This window comes from Tenrec ecaudatus, chromosome 3 (assembly GCF_050624435.1).
Source record: "Tenrec ecaudatus isolate mTenEca1 chromosome 3, mTenEca1.hap1, whole genome shotgun sequence".
NCBI classification, from domain to species: Eukaryota; Metazoa; Chordata; class Mammalia; order Afrosoricida; family Tenrecidae; genus Tenrec; species Tenrec ecaudatus.
This window is the reverse complement of record NC_134532.1, coordinates 148,066,566-148,085,535: the sequence shown is the minus strand read 5'-3', so window position 1 is coordinate 148,085,535 and position 18,970 is coordinate 148,066,566. Positions and strand designations below refer to the sequence as shown.

The 18,970-nt window shown below is 42.4% G+C and overlaps 1 protein-coding gene and 1 non-coding gene across 7 annotated transcripts in view; one reads left to right on the top strand and one right to left on the bottom strand.

Moving 5' to 3' along the window:
* Window positions 1–17,066, top strand: part of FAM47E (family with sequence similarity 47 member E) — a 55,472-nt gene extending 38,406 nt beyond the window's left edge. For 2 of the 6 annotated variants that reach the window (XM_075544179.1, XM_075544178.1), the window contains exons 6-8: window positions 6,138–6,293; window positions 12,340–12,417; window positions 16,051–17,063. In XM_075544179.1, coding sequence (XP_075400294.1) covers window positions 6,138–6,293; window positions 12,340–12,417; window positions 16,051–16,134 — 318 coding nt within the window. In that variant the 3' untranslated portion in view covers window positions 16,135–17,063. Of the gene's footprint in view, window positions 1–6,137; window positions 6,294–12,339; window positions 12,418–14,294; window positions 15,011–16,050 lie in introns of those variants that run through there. The other 4 variants (XM_075544174.1, XM_075544176.1, XM_075544175.1 and 1 more) reach the window with 4 other exon arrangements.
* LOC142444244 (small nucleolar RNA U13) lies at window positions 16,852–16,955 on the bottom strand. Its single transcript, XR_012783890.1, has one exon. It is a non-coding gene; the product is annotated as a small nucleolar RNA U13 (small nucleolar RNA).
* Window positions 17,067–18,970: the final 1,904 nt, after the last annotated feature.

The following is an 18,970-nucleotide window of genomic DNA, read 5'->3' as shown; positions in this document are numbered from 1 at the left end:
CAAATATCCACAAATAATCAGAACCTGGAATGTACAAAGTAGGAATTTAGGAAAATTGGAAGTTGTCAAAAATGGAAAGGAATGGTTGAAGATCACTATCCTAGGTACCAGTGAGCTGAAATGGGTCCGTATTGGCCATTTTGAGTCAGACAGTAATAACATGGTCACTATGCCAGGAATGACATGGAAGAGGCAGCGCATTGCATTTAACATCAAAAGCACCATTTCATCAGGATTGGAGGAAGACTCCTTAACAGCCTGTGATAGACAGATGACTCAATTGTACTTGTTAAAAACACTGAAGACTTGAAGCACGTACTGATAAAGATCAAAGACTACAATCTTCAATGTGGACTCACCTTACTGTAAAACAGAAATTCTTACAACTGAACCAATAAACAACATCATATAACTGAAGAAATGATTCAAGTTGTCCAGGACTTCATTTACTTGGCTACAATCAACTCCCATGGGAACAGCAGTCATTGGAACGTACTGCATTGGAAGTCTACAGTAAAAGACCTCTTGAAAGTGTGACAAAGCAGAGGTGTCTTCATGAGGACTCAGGTACTCCTCACTTAAGCAATGATATTTTCAATGGCTTCATGTTGTTGTTGTTGTTAGGTGCCTTTGAGTTAGTTTCAACACTGTGTACAGTGCAACAAAACATTGCCCGGGTGGAGAGCGGATGTTTTGCGAATGATGAGGGAAATGAATATATAAACGTGCTGTACACAATTGATGTATGTATGGATTGTGATAAGAGTTGTATGAGTCCCTAATAAAACGATTAAAAAAACAAAACAAAAAAACATTGCCCAGTCTGCACCATCCTCACAATTGTTCCATTGAGGCAGTCACAGGGTTAATCTAACTTGTTGAGGCCCTTCCTATACATGCAAAAGCTGGGCTGTGATAAAGGAGAGCAAAGCAGAACTGATGGTGGTTTATGAAGAATACTGGATGAGTGCCAAAAGATGATTGCCCAAAGAATGAACAAACTGCCCAAAGAACAGATTGTCCACAAACAGGTGCATAAGCAAATGTGGCGAAGAAAGTTGATGGTGCCCAGCTATCAAAACATATAGCGTCTGGGGTCTTAAAGGCTTGAAGGTGAACAAGCGGCCATCTAGCTCAGAAGCAACAAAGCCCACATGGAAGAAGCACATCAGCCTGTGCAATCACAAGGTGTTAAAGGGATCAGGTATCAGGCATCACCCGAACAAAAAATCTTACCATAGTGAATGAGGGGGGGAGTGCAGAATGGATACCCAAAGCCCATTTTTAGGCCACTGGAGATCCCTTTCCAGAGGGGTCTTGGGGAGGAGATGAGTCAGTCAGGGTGTGATGTAGCAACAATTAAAAATACCATTTTCCTCTAGTTCCTAAATGCTTGCTTCCCCCACACTATCATGATCCCAATTCTACCTTGTAATTCTGGCTAGACCAGAGAATGTACACTGGTACAGATAGGAGCCAGAAACATAGGGAATCTAGGGCAGATGATCCCTTCAGGACCAGTGGTGTGAGGGGCGATACTGAGAGCATAGAGGGAGGGTAGGTTGGAAAGGGGGAACCGATTACAATAATCTACATGTGATCTCCTCCCTAGGGGATGGACAACAGAAAAGTGGGTGAAGGGGGACGTCTACAGGGCAAGATATGACAAAATAATAATTTACAAATTATCAAGGGCTCATGGGGGGTGTGAAAAAATGAAGACCTGGTGCCAGGGACTTAAGTGGAGAGCAAATGTTTTGAGAATGATGAGGGCAATGGAGGTACAAATATGCTTTACACAATTAATGTGTGAATGGATTGTGATAAGAGTTGTATGAACCCCTAATAAAATGATTTTAAAAAATCAAACAGATTGCCCAAAGAAGGAACAAATCTGTTTTGGAAGAAGTGTAGGTGAACTGCTCCTGGCTGTGGGGTGATGGTTAAGACTTCCTAGCTCACACTTCGGACATGTTATCAGGAAAGACCAGTTCTTGAAGGAGGACATGATAAAGTGGAGGGTCAGCAAAAAAGAGGAAGATCCTCCATGAGATGGGTGAACCTGGAGCTGTACCAATGGGTTCAAAACTAACAGTGGTGGTCAGAGTGTTGCAGAATGAGCCATGTTTCATTCTCTTTCATTGGTGTACGTATGGCTGCTGTGAGTCAGGACTGACTCCACAGTACCTAGTAGTAGATCTTTTTATTTGTCTGGTGGTGGTGGTGAGAGGGTAGAACTAGTGCCCTTGCCAGAAGTAGGGGTTCTCTTACATACTCTCAGACCTGATATACTCTGTTCTCTAAAACTGCCTTAGGTCTATTCCTTTTGGTCTGCAAGTCTTACACTCTGTTATCTTTAAGGGGCAGCAGTCTCACACATTTGTCCTTTTGTGATTGCTGACCTCTCCCAGTACACTATTCTCCAGGTCCATCCATGTCATCAGGTACTTCATGATATCATCATCGTTTTTTAGTGGTGAACAGTATTCCATTGTGTGTGTGTACCCAACTTTCTTTACCCATTCTTCTACTGATGGGCATTTGGACCGTTTCCAACGTCTGGCTATTGAGAACAGAGCTGCAGTGAACATGGGAGTACATGTGTCTGTCGGTGTTAGGGCTCTTCTTTATGGTATATACCCAGCAGAGAGATGCTGGCTCATGTGGAATTTCTGTTCCCAGTTGCTTGAGGTAGTGACATTCCACAATGGGTGCACATATTTACAGTCCCACCAGCAGTCTATGAGAGTTCCAGTCTCTCCACATCCTCTCCATCATTGGTTGTTTATTTTTGAGATGGCATTGTCGTTGCAAGGTGAAAGCTCCTGGAGAGCTAGGGATCCTGAGTTTGTTCATGTTTGTTAGCCATTTGGATGTCATCTTTAGTGAACTGTCTGTTCATGTCTTTAGCCAATTCTTTAATTAAATTTTTTTTCAAATCTTATGGAGGTATTGCTGTCTGAGGGGAAGGGCCGGTGCACCACACTAATCATAGGTTTAGTAAGTGCAATTGTACAGTTGAGAGATATATATTATAATATAGTCATAGAAAGCATGAGAGATAGAAGAGAGATTGAAATAATGGAGTCAGACACATTTCATAGTAGCATACTCACCTCCTGGATGACCATGATCTTACCGGCCAGCTCCGCACACAGTGTGGGCGAGGCAAGGTGGGGTGGAGACCTGGCAGCCGGCTGGAGACTGGGCAGCAGGCTGGAAACCCCATTTATTGCTGACCAAGGGTTATATCTACTTAGGGGGGCGTGATTATAGGTAACCACATGTCACAGGAAGGGGCAGTACAATAGGCATACACGTCACAGGAAGGGGCAGTACAATAGGTACAAGTGTGACGAGAAGGGGATGAGCTAGGGGTGTACACATGATAGCAAGTGGGGGGACTAGGGGTATACATGTGACAAGAAGGGCGTACTCTAGATTCATGATGGTGGCCTAACCTTGGTCACCCTTGGGAGGGCTTGACCTCCCTGGGGTCTACTACAAGGAAACAGGCAACTACTATTCTTATCAGAAGGGAGTGGGTCCTACTTGCTGTGGGATAAACAGTGGTGACTGCTTGCTCTAGATGGCTGATAACCCTTAGGGAGAATAACCCCTGACCTACTTCTGTTGACCTCCAAGTGTATAGTCAATTTGCCACGTGTAGCAAGCTTTGAAGTTTGGGATATATTTGGGGGAGACAACTTGGGAGAAATGTTTCCCACGTTGCAGTTTTCTGTAGATTTTAGAGATTAGTCCTTTGTTGTGTCATTGTGGGTTTGTTAGATCTCTCTGGAGCTAGATCTATACCTTGGTCCTTGGCCCTGCGCGAGAAAGAATTTACGCCGAAGTCTCGTTTGTAATCCAAGTGAGTTTTATGAGAGTTAGAAGTTTCAGGTTTGCACGGCACCCATAGGACTCCTCCCGAACATGCAGCTTAGCTGGAAGCTGCCCCGTGTCATGCAAAAAGTGTCGCTCGACTCTGAGCTCCTGCCTTTTCAAGGATTCCATGGGGAGGCGTGGTGGACAACCCCTGATCGACCCCATTGTCTGAATTGAATTCACCTGGCCTAGGTGGGCCAATCCAGGTGGCCTAGGTGGGCCAATCCAGGCTCAGTGCCCACCCATTCCTACCGATGGGAAACCTGAACCTCTGAGCATGTGCAGTGCGCCACTCCTTTATTTCCGTAGCTTGGCTCTCTGGGCATGCACTAATGGTCATTCCCCAACCCTTTGGTAGCCTACCCAACAGGTTCTCTTTGGCTTCACTTGAGTGTCTCATGTTTAGTAGGTCCCCCTCCATGATCTTACAGTCTACTGTATAGGCTTCTTTCAATATATTTCATAGTGTGTCTGCATGCCCTTCAATAGAGCCCTTAAATCTGTCCCTATTTTTTTTAACTGATTCTCTTTATTACTCAGGGAGTTACACTTACATCTTCGATACATCCTGAACTTATTTTTGTGCATGGAGTGAGGTGTGGGTCCTGTTTCATTCTTCTTTGGATGGGAGATCTAATTTTGCCAGCATTATTTGTTGAAGAGACTGGCTCTTTTCCATTGAGTGGTTTTTGGTCCTTTTTCAAAGATCCGTTGTCTGTAGGTGGAAGAATATGTTTCTGGGTCTGGGTTTTCTCTTCTGTTCCATTTACCTAGGAACCCATCATTGTACCAGTACCAGGTGTTCGGACTATGATGAGGTCAGGTAGTGAGAGGCCTCTTAGTTGGTTCTTAAGAAGTCCTATCCTGGGGAACCAATCACCATGATCTACATATAACCCCCTCCCAGGAAAACAGATAACAGAAAAGTGGGTGAAGAGAGACATTGGTCAGTGTAAGATAAGAATTATCAAGGGTTCATGAGGGAGGGAGGGTGGGGAAGGGGGGAAATGAACTGATATTAAGGGTTCAAGTAGAAAGAAAATGTTTTGAAAATGATGATGGCAACATATGTACAAATGTGCTCGCCACAATAGATGTATGTATGGATTGTGATAAGAGCTGTATGAGTCCCAATAAAATGATTTTTTAAAAAAAGAATGGAATAAAAAAAGTTCTATGCTTATCCTTTTTTTCTTTCATCTCCATGTAAAATTAGCAATTCAGTTTTCCACTTCTTTAAAGAATGGACTTGGGTTCAGGATAAGAATCACATTGTATTTGTAGATTGCTATGGGTGATATTGGCAATGTTAAGCCTTCCTATCCCTAGGCATGGAATATTCTATGTATGTAGGTCTTTTGGTTCCTCATAGCACCGTGTTACCATAGCCACACAAAAGATGAAATACTTAGACACAAACCTAACTACAGAAACAAAGATTTGTCCAAAGAAAACTACAGACCTCTTTCTTTCTGACAAGACAGTGTGTAGGCATGGCACCCAGGGTCAGGCTATGAGCCAATGTGAGATTCTCTTTATAGCCTGGCTGTCCTACTGAAGAATGAAAGAGTGGAAGGAGTAGGTGTTCTATGACTCCTCCTCCATCTCTTTTCTAATTAAAAGGAACATCGATTGGTGTTGGAATGGCATTTAATCCAAAAATAATGTTGCATTTACAAGACAACACAGTACTAGACTCATACTAAGTTTCATAATTTACTATCTTGGATGATTGAATGTTGTATGATATCATTACCGTTGGGTGAATATATGATTTTTCTATGATTTCTATCTTTTAAAAAATACATTTTCTCCTTTAGTCTTCACAACCAAGCTGGGATTATAGGATGAATAATATAATTATAGGATGAATAATATAATTATTTCCATTTTAAAGCTGAAGAATGATGCCACTTGTCCATGAATTCCTAACTTCTAACTTGTGGAATCTGGATGTGAACCTAGCCTTAGTTTAAATCCAAAGCCATACTTTTTAATATTTTTAAAATCTAATCATTTTATTGGGAGCTCTTATAGATATGGCCATGCTTTTTAAAGCACTATACTATTTTCTCAATCATAAAGCTATCATGTTACCTTTGTAAATCAGAACATATTGAAGCTTCATGAAGTACTTTGCTAAGGACCAACAATAAATTCAAAGTAATGATACCATTTTAATAATCTAAATGATAAACCAAATGATAAACCCATAGAACTAACAACATTGGGAATCATGTTGTTTCCTACAGAATCCTTATAAACGAGAGTGGGTGAAGATGAGGTATGGAGCATGGTATCTGAACACCAAATTGTGGAAAAAGCAAAGAGCAGACGAGCCCTTGGTTGACCCCAAAATCTTACAGAAAACACAAGACGAGACTTTTCAAAAGGAGCCGCAGGAAAAGGTGTGTGTGTTTCCTCAACTGAGCTGACGCTTGTCGCAGTGTAACCATTACCTGCACACCGAAGCCAAAATACATGGAGGGTTACCAGCCACTGCCAGTGAGTCAAGTCCTCCTCATGGTGACCTCGCGTTGTACAGAGTAGAACTGGGCTCCCCAGGTTGTCTTAGCTGTAATCTTTACAGCAGCACAATGCTTTTCTTCCGCAGCAGTGCTGGGTGAGTTTCAAGCGCCAGTCTTCAATAGGTAAGTAGTCAGCCACAAAGCATTTGCGCTCTGTAGTGTTAAGTCGTTGTTAGGTGCCATCAAGTCGATTCTGACTCATAGGGAGCCTGTGAACAATTGAGCGAAGCACTGCCCAGTCCTGAGCCAGCCTCACAATGGTTTTTAGGTTTGAGCCCATTGTTATATAACTCCCCAAATCTTACAGCTTGCACTTTATTCATCAGTGAAAAAGCCAACTTCTTACATGGGGAATGTGAAAGGTGGGACATTACTGTTTGGTCGGAACAGTGTCTCTGAACATGGGACAACTGTGGGGGACCAGCCCCCACAATCAAATGGGTTCAAGGGGCAGTTGTGTAATTGAAGAGCAAATTAAAGGAACAACAGATAAGACATACAAGGGCTCACCTCTTCCATGGTTACCGGAACCAGAGGAAAGGAGTAGTGTAGTCTCTCACAGACTTATGTAATCTCAGGCATGCAAGCCACAGTCAGCACATACATAACAGGAAGGGGTTGTACTAGAGGCAAACACATAACAGGAGGGGGATGAGCTAGCGGTATACACATAATAGGAAGGGGACGGACTAGAGGCATACATGTGGCAGGAAGGTACATATGCAACAAGATGGGCAGGTTCCAGAGTTAAAATGGCAACCTGACCTTGGTCAGCTCTGAGCTGGGTTGACCTTAAGTGGCCCTGAGCGCTTCTCCAGGGAAACAATCGATGATCCTTACCAAGGAGTGGGCTCTCCTTAGGGTGGGACAGATAGGGTCATTGCTCAGACAGTCTTCAGGCAAGTAGCCTTCAGTTAACTTGCAAGAGTATATAGTAGCAACCATGTGCTTGCAAGCAGTACCTTAAAATTAGCATTATTACGGGGTGGCGTGGGATGTTGTGGGGAACAACTTTTACTTGGGAGAATGTGACTGGGATGTATCCCCACCCCACAAGCATGAAAGCCTCCTTCCACAAGAATCCTGGCTCCTGGCTTTTAAATATGCACATGGAGAATGTGTCTGCACATACTCTCTTCCTGTTCTGTCTCCCACAGACAACCACTTCCTGACCGTTCTTAGAACCCTTGATTTTGGGAGAGGGTGGGGAAAAAATGAGGAGCTGACACCAAGGGCTCAAGTAGAAAGAAAATGTTTTGAGAATGATGATGGCAACAAATGTATAAATGTGCTTGACACAATGGATGGATGGATGGATTGTGATAAGAGCTGTATGAACTTCCAGTAAAATGATTTTAAAAACCCAAAAAACAATTTATTTAAATGGCAATGTGACAACGGCAGGACTCAGAATGGAGTTCTGTTTGGGGAACTAAATGTGACATTGTTTCCTAGTGGCAGAGAATGACTGTCAAAGAATTCCAAACGTTAGTCAGTAGTCCAGTATCTGTCTGAAAGGGAAGGGGCAAAGGTTAAGCTCTGTTTGATATTACAAAGGAACCAACAGACACACTTTAATTTTACTACAGATAAATTCTGTGTTTGCCAACGTCTGTGTACAGGCATCTAACGGAAACAGTCTCCTCATAGTCCTGGAAATTAGGAAATATACACAACACTTACACGGGACCCAGATGAGAACATTTGTAGATGTCTTCTCTTTTTCTACATCATTTCTCCCAAATGACAGGTGGGGAAGCACTTTGATAAATACAACACTGCACAACTTTGCATGTGATATCAGTGATATATTGATGTATAATTTGAGCATTCTGTTGGGTTTCCTTTCTTTGGAATGGGAACAAGCTGTCCTTTGAAATGTTCTATTCAGCTCTTTGGCCTCAGCTTTTGTTCCACTTGCTTTAGCTACTCTATATAAAATCAAGTCTCAGAGTCTGTTAATGTTTGGTAGAGGGGCAACTAAAAAAGGAGAAGGCCCTCTGACACAGTGGCTACAACAATGGGCTCAGGCATAGGAACAATTGTGTAGAAGGTGCAGGACTGGGCAGTACTTTCTTCCGTTGTGCATAAGGTTGCTATGGGTCGGAACTGACTCAATGGCAACCAACAACAATGACAACAACAAGAACACAACTTTGAGTTATTTATTAAGTAATCATTCATGAATTCCCTTTATTAGATTGGAAAGCTAAGACAAGAAGGGTTGTAATTTATATTTTTATAGTAAACGGCCATTAAATGATTATTTTCAGATATGAGAGGCATTGCACAAATTTATGGGCATACCATATTTATATAAGCCTCAGAATACTAGAATAATGGTCACCATAATTTCTTGGTATGTGTATTTTGGAGCTGCCTAAATTTCTGTAGATTTAATCCTTAACATAAAATTAGTCCAGTTATACTTAAAATTTTAATTATATATTTAAAAACAAAAAAATTAGTTACAGAACTATTATTTTTAATTGAAGGGATTATTTTATTTGATGTAATTTCTATAAAGCCTGGTCTCCTTATCTGAGACTTTTCAAATGAAAAGTCTTTTTTTTGTTTTGGGTTCTTGGATTAAAAACATACATTTTGTTTTGGTGTTGAGAACCTACACAGCAAAGCATACACCAATTTCACAGTTTGTACATGCATAATTCTGTGACACTAGTTACATTTTTGTGCTATGAATCCATTCTAGCCTTCCCTTTCCTGTACCCCATTAACATAAACACATTATCTCAAAATTTTCAAGTTGTGGTTAATATTGATAGCTATTAAAAGAGCTTAATGCTCAACCCAGACATTTAAAACTAGTGAAGCTAAACTATTATTTGTGTTACGAGACTTCCGGGGATACTTTTGGTTTATGGTTTAGAGCCATAGTTCCAGGGCTTCATCTAGCCTCCATGGCTCCATCTGGATTATGATAGAATTGTTCATGCTTTTCTGCATTCCCCCCTCTCCTGGTCAGGATGTACTGGAAACCATCCAGTTCTTTGAATCTCATGGCAAAGGAGGGAGGCAATTACTGTATATACTCGTGGATAAGCCGGAGTTTTTCAGCACGTTTTTAATGCCTTTTTTTTAAATTAGATGCCTTGGTGGATATTTGGGCGGGCTTATACTCAAGCATATGCGGCAGCTACATATCCATTTTCTCTTCCTAGTCCTAACTGTCCACTGTTGCTCCAGGCAAATACAGATCATTTCTAGTTTGAAGGACACTTGCAAGCTTTGAGAAGCCCAGGCACTATGAAGTAGGAGGCAGAACTGAAGTGCTAAATTAGGACAGTTTACTAGGATGTCCCATGAAACCAAGACTCTGGACCTCCCAAGCAAAGGACCAAATCCCATGAGGTATTTGATTTTATAGAATCAACCACAATAACTATTTAAAAATGTTTTGATCTTTGTAAATCTTTCTCTCCCATAACTTGCCAATTCAACTTTTATAGGGTGTACAGTTTATTGACAGCATTTATAAAAATGCAACCGTATCATTCCTTCCTTAATGTGATTTTCCAGCTCAGTAAACCCAAACTCAGAACTCCCTTTGCCTCTCCTTGTGCTCACCCCCAATAGCCACTGAGAAATGTTGGTCTGTATAGATTTACCTTTTCTTGTCTTTCTGTATAAATTTGGTTCTTTTGTATAAATATTTGTCTTTTTGTCTTATTTCAATCAGCATAAGGTCTTTCAAAATGTATCCATATTGTAGCATCTATCAAGATTTCATTTCTCCTATTGACTAAGTGCTATGAATGTACCACATTTTGTCATCAGGTCATCTGTTGATGCGCATTTAGAACTGCCACCTTTTGGCTATTGTAAATAGCGAACATTGGTATACAAATCTGAGTCTCGACTTTCAAGCCTTTTGGGAATATACCTAGAAGTAGTTCTGTTTTTATTCTCCTAAAGGACTACCATAATGGTTGCCACAACAGCTATACATTTTGAATTCCCACCCATAATGGACAAGGGTTACAATATCACCACATCTTTATTAATACTTATACATTTTAAAAATCCATTCTCAAACGCAAACCCAAATCACTGCCATCGAGTCTATTCCAGCTCAGAATGCCTGTAGGACAGAGTAGAACTGTCCCTTTGGGTTCCCAAGACTGTAATCTTTATGGAAGTATAGCCTCATTTTTCTCCAGAGGAGCATCTGGTAGATTTGAACCACTGACCAATACAACCATTCCAATGTGTATGGAGTTGTGTCTCATAGTGGTTTTCATGTGTATCTCTCTTCTAACTATTGATGTATTGAGCATCTATTCATGTGTGTGTTATTCTGGGTGGACTAGAGAAACAAACCCAGGGAGACTCATATGTGTGTAAGAAAGAGCTTTATATACAAGAGCAATTGAATATTGAGAACACATCCCAGCCCAGTCCAGATCAAGTCCATAAATCCTATATTAGCCCATATGTCCAGTACCAGTCTGTAAATTCCTATTCAGACTCATGCAACACGTGCAATGATGCTGAATGCAGGAAGCTCACAGCCCAGTGGGTGGAAGGTATTGTGGATCCAGTGGCAGTGTAGGCATCTCAGCACTGGCGTGGGTCTCCATGTGTCTCCTCCAGCTCCGGGGCTCTAAAGTAGCTCCATGTGTTTTGTCATCACGAAGACCAAGCAGAGAGTGAGTGTGTGTCCCATCTCCCATGAGCTATTTATCTTCTTAGTGCCTCCAAATGAGTTTATCAAGCTGTGACTTGATTGACAGGGTAGATTCCACCCTTCCCCAAGCTGACAACAGATTATGTAACCACAATGTGTTTAGTGGCCATTTGAATATCCTCTTTGGTGAAATGTGTATTCAAGTCCTTTGCCCACTTTATGATTGGGTGAATTGTCTTTGTGTTGCTGTTGTCAAAGTTTTATATAGTTTTTGCTTCTTAGATTCTTGTCAGTTTCTGAAGATTCTCCCATCAATAACTTATCTCTTCACTTATTTTATTGGTAAAGTCTTTTTGTTGTAAATTTTATGAGGTCATGTTTATTTATTTTTTCTTTTGCAGTTTGAACTTTCATTATATTAGGTAATTTGTTATTGAAAGCTATGCTTGACAGTATTATCTTGGCTTGTTCTTATAAGGATTATATGGTTTCTGTTTGCATTTTTATATCCTTCACCCATTTTGAAGTTGCTTCTGGGTGTTTGGTTTTGGGTTTGCATTTTGTTCCACTGGTCTTATTTGTGTGTGTGTGTGTGTGTGTGTGTGTGTGTGTGTGGTCACAGCAGCGGCAGGCTGTCTTTATTACTGTCGCTGTGTCATGTGTGTTGGACCTGGAAGTCTGAGTCTGCGCCCCTGTTCTTCTCCTCCACCAGTGCTGTAGCTGTTTGCGGCCCGTTGCCAGTCCATATAAGGAGTGGAAGGATTGCTCATTTCAAGTAGGTTTGAGTCCAGGCACCTAGGCCAGTAGTTGTCTAATTTATTCATCTGAAATTATTGCTCGCCCTTCATAAGAGAGTCAGTAAGAAAAGGTAGGCGGAAAAGCTATCTATCTTTCAACAACCTTCACATTTATCAATGCAGGAACATTATTTATACAAGTATTACCAAAGAAGAAGGAAGTATTCCTTTAAAAGATGACAAATGCTTTTAATTAGGACGCATATGAAGCTGCGGGAGCCCTCGTGGCACAGCGTTGAAGTGCTCAGGTGCTAGAGGACAGTGAGGCGTTTGAACCCAGCCGCCGCTCAGAGGGAGAGAGGAAGGCTGCGGCTTCTGTAGAGTGACAGCTTCAGACTCCCAGCCCGACGGAGCAGTGCCCCTCTCACCTGTAGGGTCTCCATGCGTCGGAAGTGACTCAGTGGCAGTGGCTTTGGGTTGGGCTCATGGAACCAGGCCCCTGACAACTGACATGTGTTTTGCAATGTGGACACTCTTTTAGGAGGACTTGCCGGAGGAGCTTCTTGGGACGGCTGCCTTTAAGGATTTCATTCTAAGGAGGGGCTACCGGATGCCCAGGGTGAGTCAAGGGTCATTTGGAGCAACCTGCTGGGGTCTGCAGCTCATGCTTGTTGGTTGGAAGGGCTTAGCACTCTGACAAACGTCTACTCCAGGACCAAAGGGCGTGCCTACTTCCAAACAAGGATCCCCTCGGGGTGGGGTTTCCCTTTTGGTCGGCCTCGCTGCTTCGGGTGTTGCCCAAAGTGCTGTCCCCAGGCCAATGCTTGGCCCACTTTCCTTGGGTTTGGCCTTAGTGGGACCAAAGTAAAGGGGCCGGGGAGGTGTCTCCATGGGCCTTGTACATTCTGTTACTGAACCACTCATTTTTTAAAAAACTTTTTATTAGGGACTCATACAACTCTTATCATAATCCATACATACATCAATTGTGTAAAGCACATCTGTACATTCTTTGCCCTCATCATTTTCAAAGCATTTGCTCTCCACTTAAGCCCTTTGCATCAGGCCTCATTTTTTCCTCTCCCTCCCCACCCCGCTCACGAGCCCTTGATAATTTATAAATTATTATTTTGTCATATCTTGCCCTGTCCGACATCTCCCTTCACCCCCTTTTCCATTGTCCATCCCCCAGGGAGGAGGTCACATGTAGATCCTTGTTATCGGTTCCCTCTTTCCAACCCATTCACCCTCTACCCTCCCAGTATCGCCCCTCACACCCCTGGTCCTGAAGGTATCATCCGCCCTGGATTCCCTGTGCCTCCAGCTCCTATCTGTACCAGTGTATATCCTCTGCTCTATCCAGACTTTCAAGGTAGAATTCAGATCATGATAGTTGCGGGGAACCACTCAATTCTTGAGGGAGTATTTAAATCTCCTTGGCCTCCTTGTCTACAGATGAATCTGTGATGTGGACCAGGGCAATATGGAGTTGGGGTTTGCAATTTTGTCATACTACAAGCAATCTCCGATTCAGCTTCCTGTAGGACATGCCAGTGTCTTCTTTCTCTGTGACCTTTCCCTTTTTTTGTCTGGATTCCCCTTTACAAGCTGCCCCAGCGCACAGCAGGGTACAGTGGGAAGGTTGACAATTGGACTATTTAGCAGGAGGGCCTGCAGCCTGGAGTTATGTACCCAGACCAGCCCTGCTGCCACAGCAGAACCAGATAGGTACCTGGGGCTGAGTCATAACTAGTTATACATGACAACTCACAGGTTTGCCTGTATACTCTGTCTGCACATCCCATGGAACCTGTAGGAGGAGGTACAGCCAAGAAAGGCAGCTGGTCAAGCAGTCTTGTAACTGGGATTTATTTTGGAGAGAGAACTAAACCTGGCTTCTACTTACTGACAAATAGAAATACTAACCATGTTCAAATGCAGACTGGTTTCCAAATTAAACCAGATCATATGCAAGCAAGCATAGTGGTGAAGACAGGGTTAACAGATTTTGATATAGAATAGGGTGGATAGACTTGTTATATATCTCTAACTGCCTAATCTGTATACAAGAGTCCCATAAGTGTATTTATATGTACAATGCAAGAAAATATGTCTAAACAGTGTGTTTACATGACTAGTTTTCTTAATTGTCATTGGCACTATATGCCTATAATATGAGAGTAAATCAGAAAGTCTTGCTACGGGGGTACCAGTTCTCATGCACATGTTTATGCCAAACAAAACATGCTTAAATTGCATCCTTCAGCAATGGATGGCTGCGGACAAGCTCTCTCAGGAATACGCTTGTCTTGGTCTCCTTCCCAAACCCAGCCCCACGCCCTGCCCTGAGTCCATTCCCATGCGTGGCCACCCCAGAGGGCGGAGTAGGCCTGCTCCTTGGGGTTTCCAAGCCTGTCCCTTTTCTGGGAGCAGATAACTGCTTATCACTGTCCTCTGGAGCAGCGGGCGAGTTTGAACCCCCGACCTGTTTCTCAGCAGCCCACACCGAACTCACGGCGGCACTGGGGCTCCTGACTCTCCTGACGGCGCTTACCAAGAGAGAGGATCACTCGAAACCGTGCCAGAAAATGTCACTGCAAAGGAGGCGGCCGAGGCGACCAGGGTGCCTGTGTGTTTAATTCCAAAGGGTTCCTCTTGCTAGACTTTCTCAAAGGATACACGACAATCACCAGAGCTCCCGATAGAGAAGTTTGAAGAAAACTGCACTGGTGGAAAAGGCTAGGGAAGTTACGCTGAGAGCTTGGCTTCATGACGACGAGGCACGGCTCCCACTGTGAGGGGAGCGAGGACGGCTGCGTGAGAATTTCAGGGGGAACCTAACCTTGTTCACCTTCCAACCTTGAGCTTGCTCCTTCCAACCGTCTCACTCCGTAAACTCAAAGACCTTTGGAAAAGAACACAGGGCGAGGCTGCTTTGACATGCTGCAACTCAAACAGTACTGAATTGTTTTTAAAATGTATTTTTCTAACAGTTTTATTGGCACTTAATTTACATATCATACAATTCAATAGTTCAATCATGTCAAGAAGAATTATACAATCATTCCCACATCCATTCTACAGCCCCTCCCACTCCCAAAATTCTTTAGAGATGGAAATACCACTTTCAATATGGTGTAGACCTAGATGAAGGATATGTTGAGAAACAGTAGCTTCTCATTTTTATGTTTTCATTTAATAAAGGTTTCTATGATTCTGTAGCAATATTTTGGCCTTATCTTTATATATGTAAAGATACTGAAGTATAAATATAATTAAGTGATGCCTCTGTATGTGTGTCTATGCATATACTTTCGTCCCTGTTTGCTCTTGCTTGTTATTATGATTCATATATTTTACGTTAACATTTTAGGTGGCAAAGTAAATATTTAGAAGTTTTGACTTGCTCCCTGTTGGTTTAATCCATTCCATTGATGAACATGTGGTTCGGCTTTGGACAAAGGGAAGCATGCCTGACACCAGCTTCCTCTCATTGCATTAACCGAGGAGAAATGACCCCCTGGTTGCAGCTGAGTTCTCTGAGATCGCCTGTAACCCCCAAACCAAACCCTCTGCCTTCAAGTTGATTCTGACTCATAGTGACCCTATGAAGGCTTTCCAAGATAGTAAACCTATCTGGGAGCAGAAATTTTCATCTTTCTCCTTGGGTTTGACTGGTGTGTTTGATCTAATGACCTTGTGGTAAGCAATCTCACCCTTAATCTGTTAGCACCCTGGAATATTCTGTCTCTTTATTCTGACTTCTTGTATCTTCTACTTGATCTATATCAACTACCTGAGTGGAGGGAATCTGTAATAACAAAGGTGTCGCATCTACGTGTGTCTGTGTACGCTGCACTGTTATTTATTTAATCATACAGGAATATTTTGTTCTCTCTCCATGCATCGTGTATATACTCACATTCATCTTTGCTACATGAGCACATATAACTTACAGATACATTCCAATGTCTACTTTCTGCATTACCCACTACATGAGAGGTGAGCAGTACAAGGCTCTGTTGAGCTGGGCTGGATCACGACAAGTGTGAATGATTTCTGGGCAGTACTGATATTGAGCACCTACCTTTCCAAGGCTAACATCTATCATCATCAGGTGATCACCATGTGGTTTTGTGTGGCTGCATGTCCGTGCGGGAGACTAGACTGGGGACGGCAGTGAAGTGAAGAGAACTAAACAATGTTGTTTGTTGATCTAATATCTAATGAAGGTTTCCCTCTTTTTTTCTAGTTCCTTGAGAAGATGAACAGCAGCAAGGAATGTAAATCTAAAATTAATAAGATTCCTATAAAACAATCAGCAAAAACTAAATGAAGCATTGAAGAATCTTGGGATGATGGTTAAACAGTTGCAGTGTCTGTTTTTAATTCACTACACATTGACTACTTCTCTCTTATTTTACACATCAAACAGAATTTATGATACGCATGTGTGATAGTTAGGTTTTTTGGTGCCAACATGGCTCCCATAGGAACATGTGGGCGGAGTTTGGCCTGTCAATCAGGTTGCAGCTTGATTGGGGGGGCAAATGAGATAGTCCCTGCAGCTAGCTTCTCCCTCTGTCCTCCTGGAGTCAGGCCACGCCCTCTCTCTCTGCTTTTGCCTTCCTGTTGACAAGCCAAGTAGAGGCACACTGAGACCTGCGAGAGCCCTGGAGATGCTTCCACCACCCTGGATCCACAACTTTGCCACCACTGGTCTGTGATCTTCCTACATGTTGCAGCATGAATCTGAAGAGGGATTTATGGTCTAGTATTAGGCATTTGGGTTAATATCTGACTTATAGACTCGATCTGGACTGGGCTGGAGTGTTTTCTTAATATATAGTCACTCTTTGATATAAAGCTCTTTCTTACATACACATAGGAGTGTCGCTGGATTTGTTTCTCTAGTCAACCCGGACTAGCACAGTGCCTGACCATGGTTATCCTACGTTCACCCAGCAACATCCTCAAACTAAATGCTTAATGCTTCTAAGCAATGAGCTGTTTCGTCCGTTAACCCATTTCTTTAATAACCTTTTTTTTGCCTTGTCAGATAGGTAATGTGCCGGGGTCATGACAAAGTTTATGGGAGGCACATGTCACATAAATGCTTGAAAACCCAATCATCATGCTTATGAATCAGAAAAAGATCATCTTTAATAACATAGAGATCAATATTCATGTGTAATCATCTCACATCTTATAGTATTGAGAATATGACATGGTTATTTGTAAAACTAGATAAAACTGTAAATAAAGTTGAATTACTCTATTTCATTATTTTCATTCAGTTTGAATTGAGCTTCCTGAAGTTCTCTGCTCCCTTTTTAGACATGTCAGTCTTGATCATAAATTTATACCTGTAATATAGGGTTATAACTTTCAAAAGTTTAATGGAGACTCAAAATAGCATATATTTTGAATTTCTTTTAGAATTAGTTTTATTATGGAAACATTAATGCTCATGTTAGGAAATACAAAATACAAGTAAGAAAAAGAAAAACATTGAAACAAAATAAAACAAAAAAAATTGACACAGAATTCCTGTCCATTCAGGAATAACCACTCACTGGAATGCATCCTTACAGATCTTTCTGTCGATACATCTCGTCCATCAGGGACAGTGAAACCCATGAAGGATCATTTAATCAGAGAGGGATTCATTAAAAGAATAATGGGTTCCACAGACTATTTTGAAGGGTCCAAACCAAAACTCACTGTCATCGAGTTGATTCTGCATCCTAGCAACCCTATAGGACAGGTAGAACTGCCCCTGTGGGTTTCTAAGAGTGTAACTCTTTGGGAGTAGAAAGCCTCGTTGCTCTGCCAAGAAGTGACTGGTGGTTTTGAACTGGTGGCCTTGCAATTATCAGCCCAACTAGGGAACCTAATTTAAACTAGGTTCCTAGCTAGGAAACCATAATTGAAAATCAAGAAAGTCTATACCCCAAAGCTGATCTGGTGAAAACATCATTATTTTCGCCTTGGGCACAAACACAGTACCCAGCATGGACGTCACTATCAACTCGATGCTGGATGCCACTTCCAGAACCACTACCACTGTCACCTCTGAAGATGGCTGCAACCCTACAGCCATCACCGGCAACACCACCCGGTCCCCACTGTGGATTTGCCCACTTCATTTCACAATTGCAGTCACCCAACTTCACGCCTAGATTCAAGGCGCACAGAGAACACGAGGGTAGGACAACCTCAGGGTCTAGAGCAAGGACTCTGCCTCAGAGAAAAGGAGACAGGCACGTCTTGGGAAAGGACGTCAGATGACTGGACGTTGACATTGGTTGCTCGGTATCAATGTACACTCTTACATATAAAACACTCAGGAGAAACAAAAACAAAGCCAACAGACAACTTGCCTGTAATTAATGTAACCATCAATCCTACAGAAGAAACTATGATCATCTAATGAAAAGGAGGCAGTCCAAAGTTTTACCAATCAACAGCATCTGTCTTCAAAGTCTCAGGGTGAGGGCTGTCATGCTCTGGCTCAGTCATGACCCCATCTCAATAACTACCAGACTAGATTGATTACATTGCAAATGTAATCCCAGTATGCCCTCACTGGGAGAAGAGACCGGGAAAGAAGAGACATCTTGGGCTGGGGGTGGGGAGGGAAGGTGTAGCTCTCTATCTCTCTGTCTCTATCTATCTATCTATCTATCTATCTATCTATCTATCTATCTATCTATCTATCATCTATCCATCCATCCATCTGTATATCTATGATATGGCAAAAGGAAAATGTAAGTGGATACAGTGGTCTTCATTTTTACAGCTGGTTAAAGGCTATATAGTTGCTGTTTATGATTTCCCTCTTCCACTTTCCCTTCTATGTTCCTTTTGCTTATCGCCAGTTCCTGGGCGGATAGGAATTATTTACTCAATAGCGTGACCTGAACCTTCATTCCCAAAGTGTGTGGGCCTCGGTCATCTTGACCATCCAGGGCATTTGTACCATTAGACGTGGCGATCCTAGTGGAACTCCAGGTGACCCCTGGTTTCCAGACCACTTCTCCATGACCCTTGATTTCCACTGGGCAGTGATGATTCCTCGACTCGAGCTACAACTCTCTTTTTTCCAATTGCTCCAGATGCATGAGGATCCCCGCAGGGCTAGGTGGTAGTCGCAGTTTGCATTCCATGGA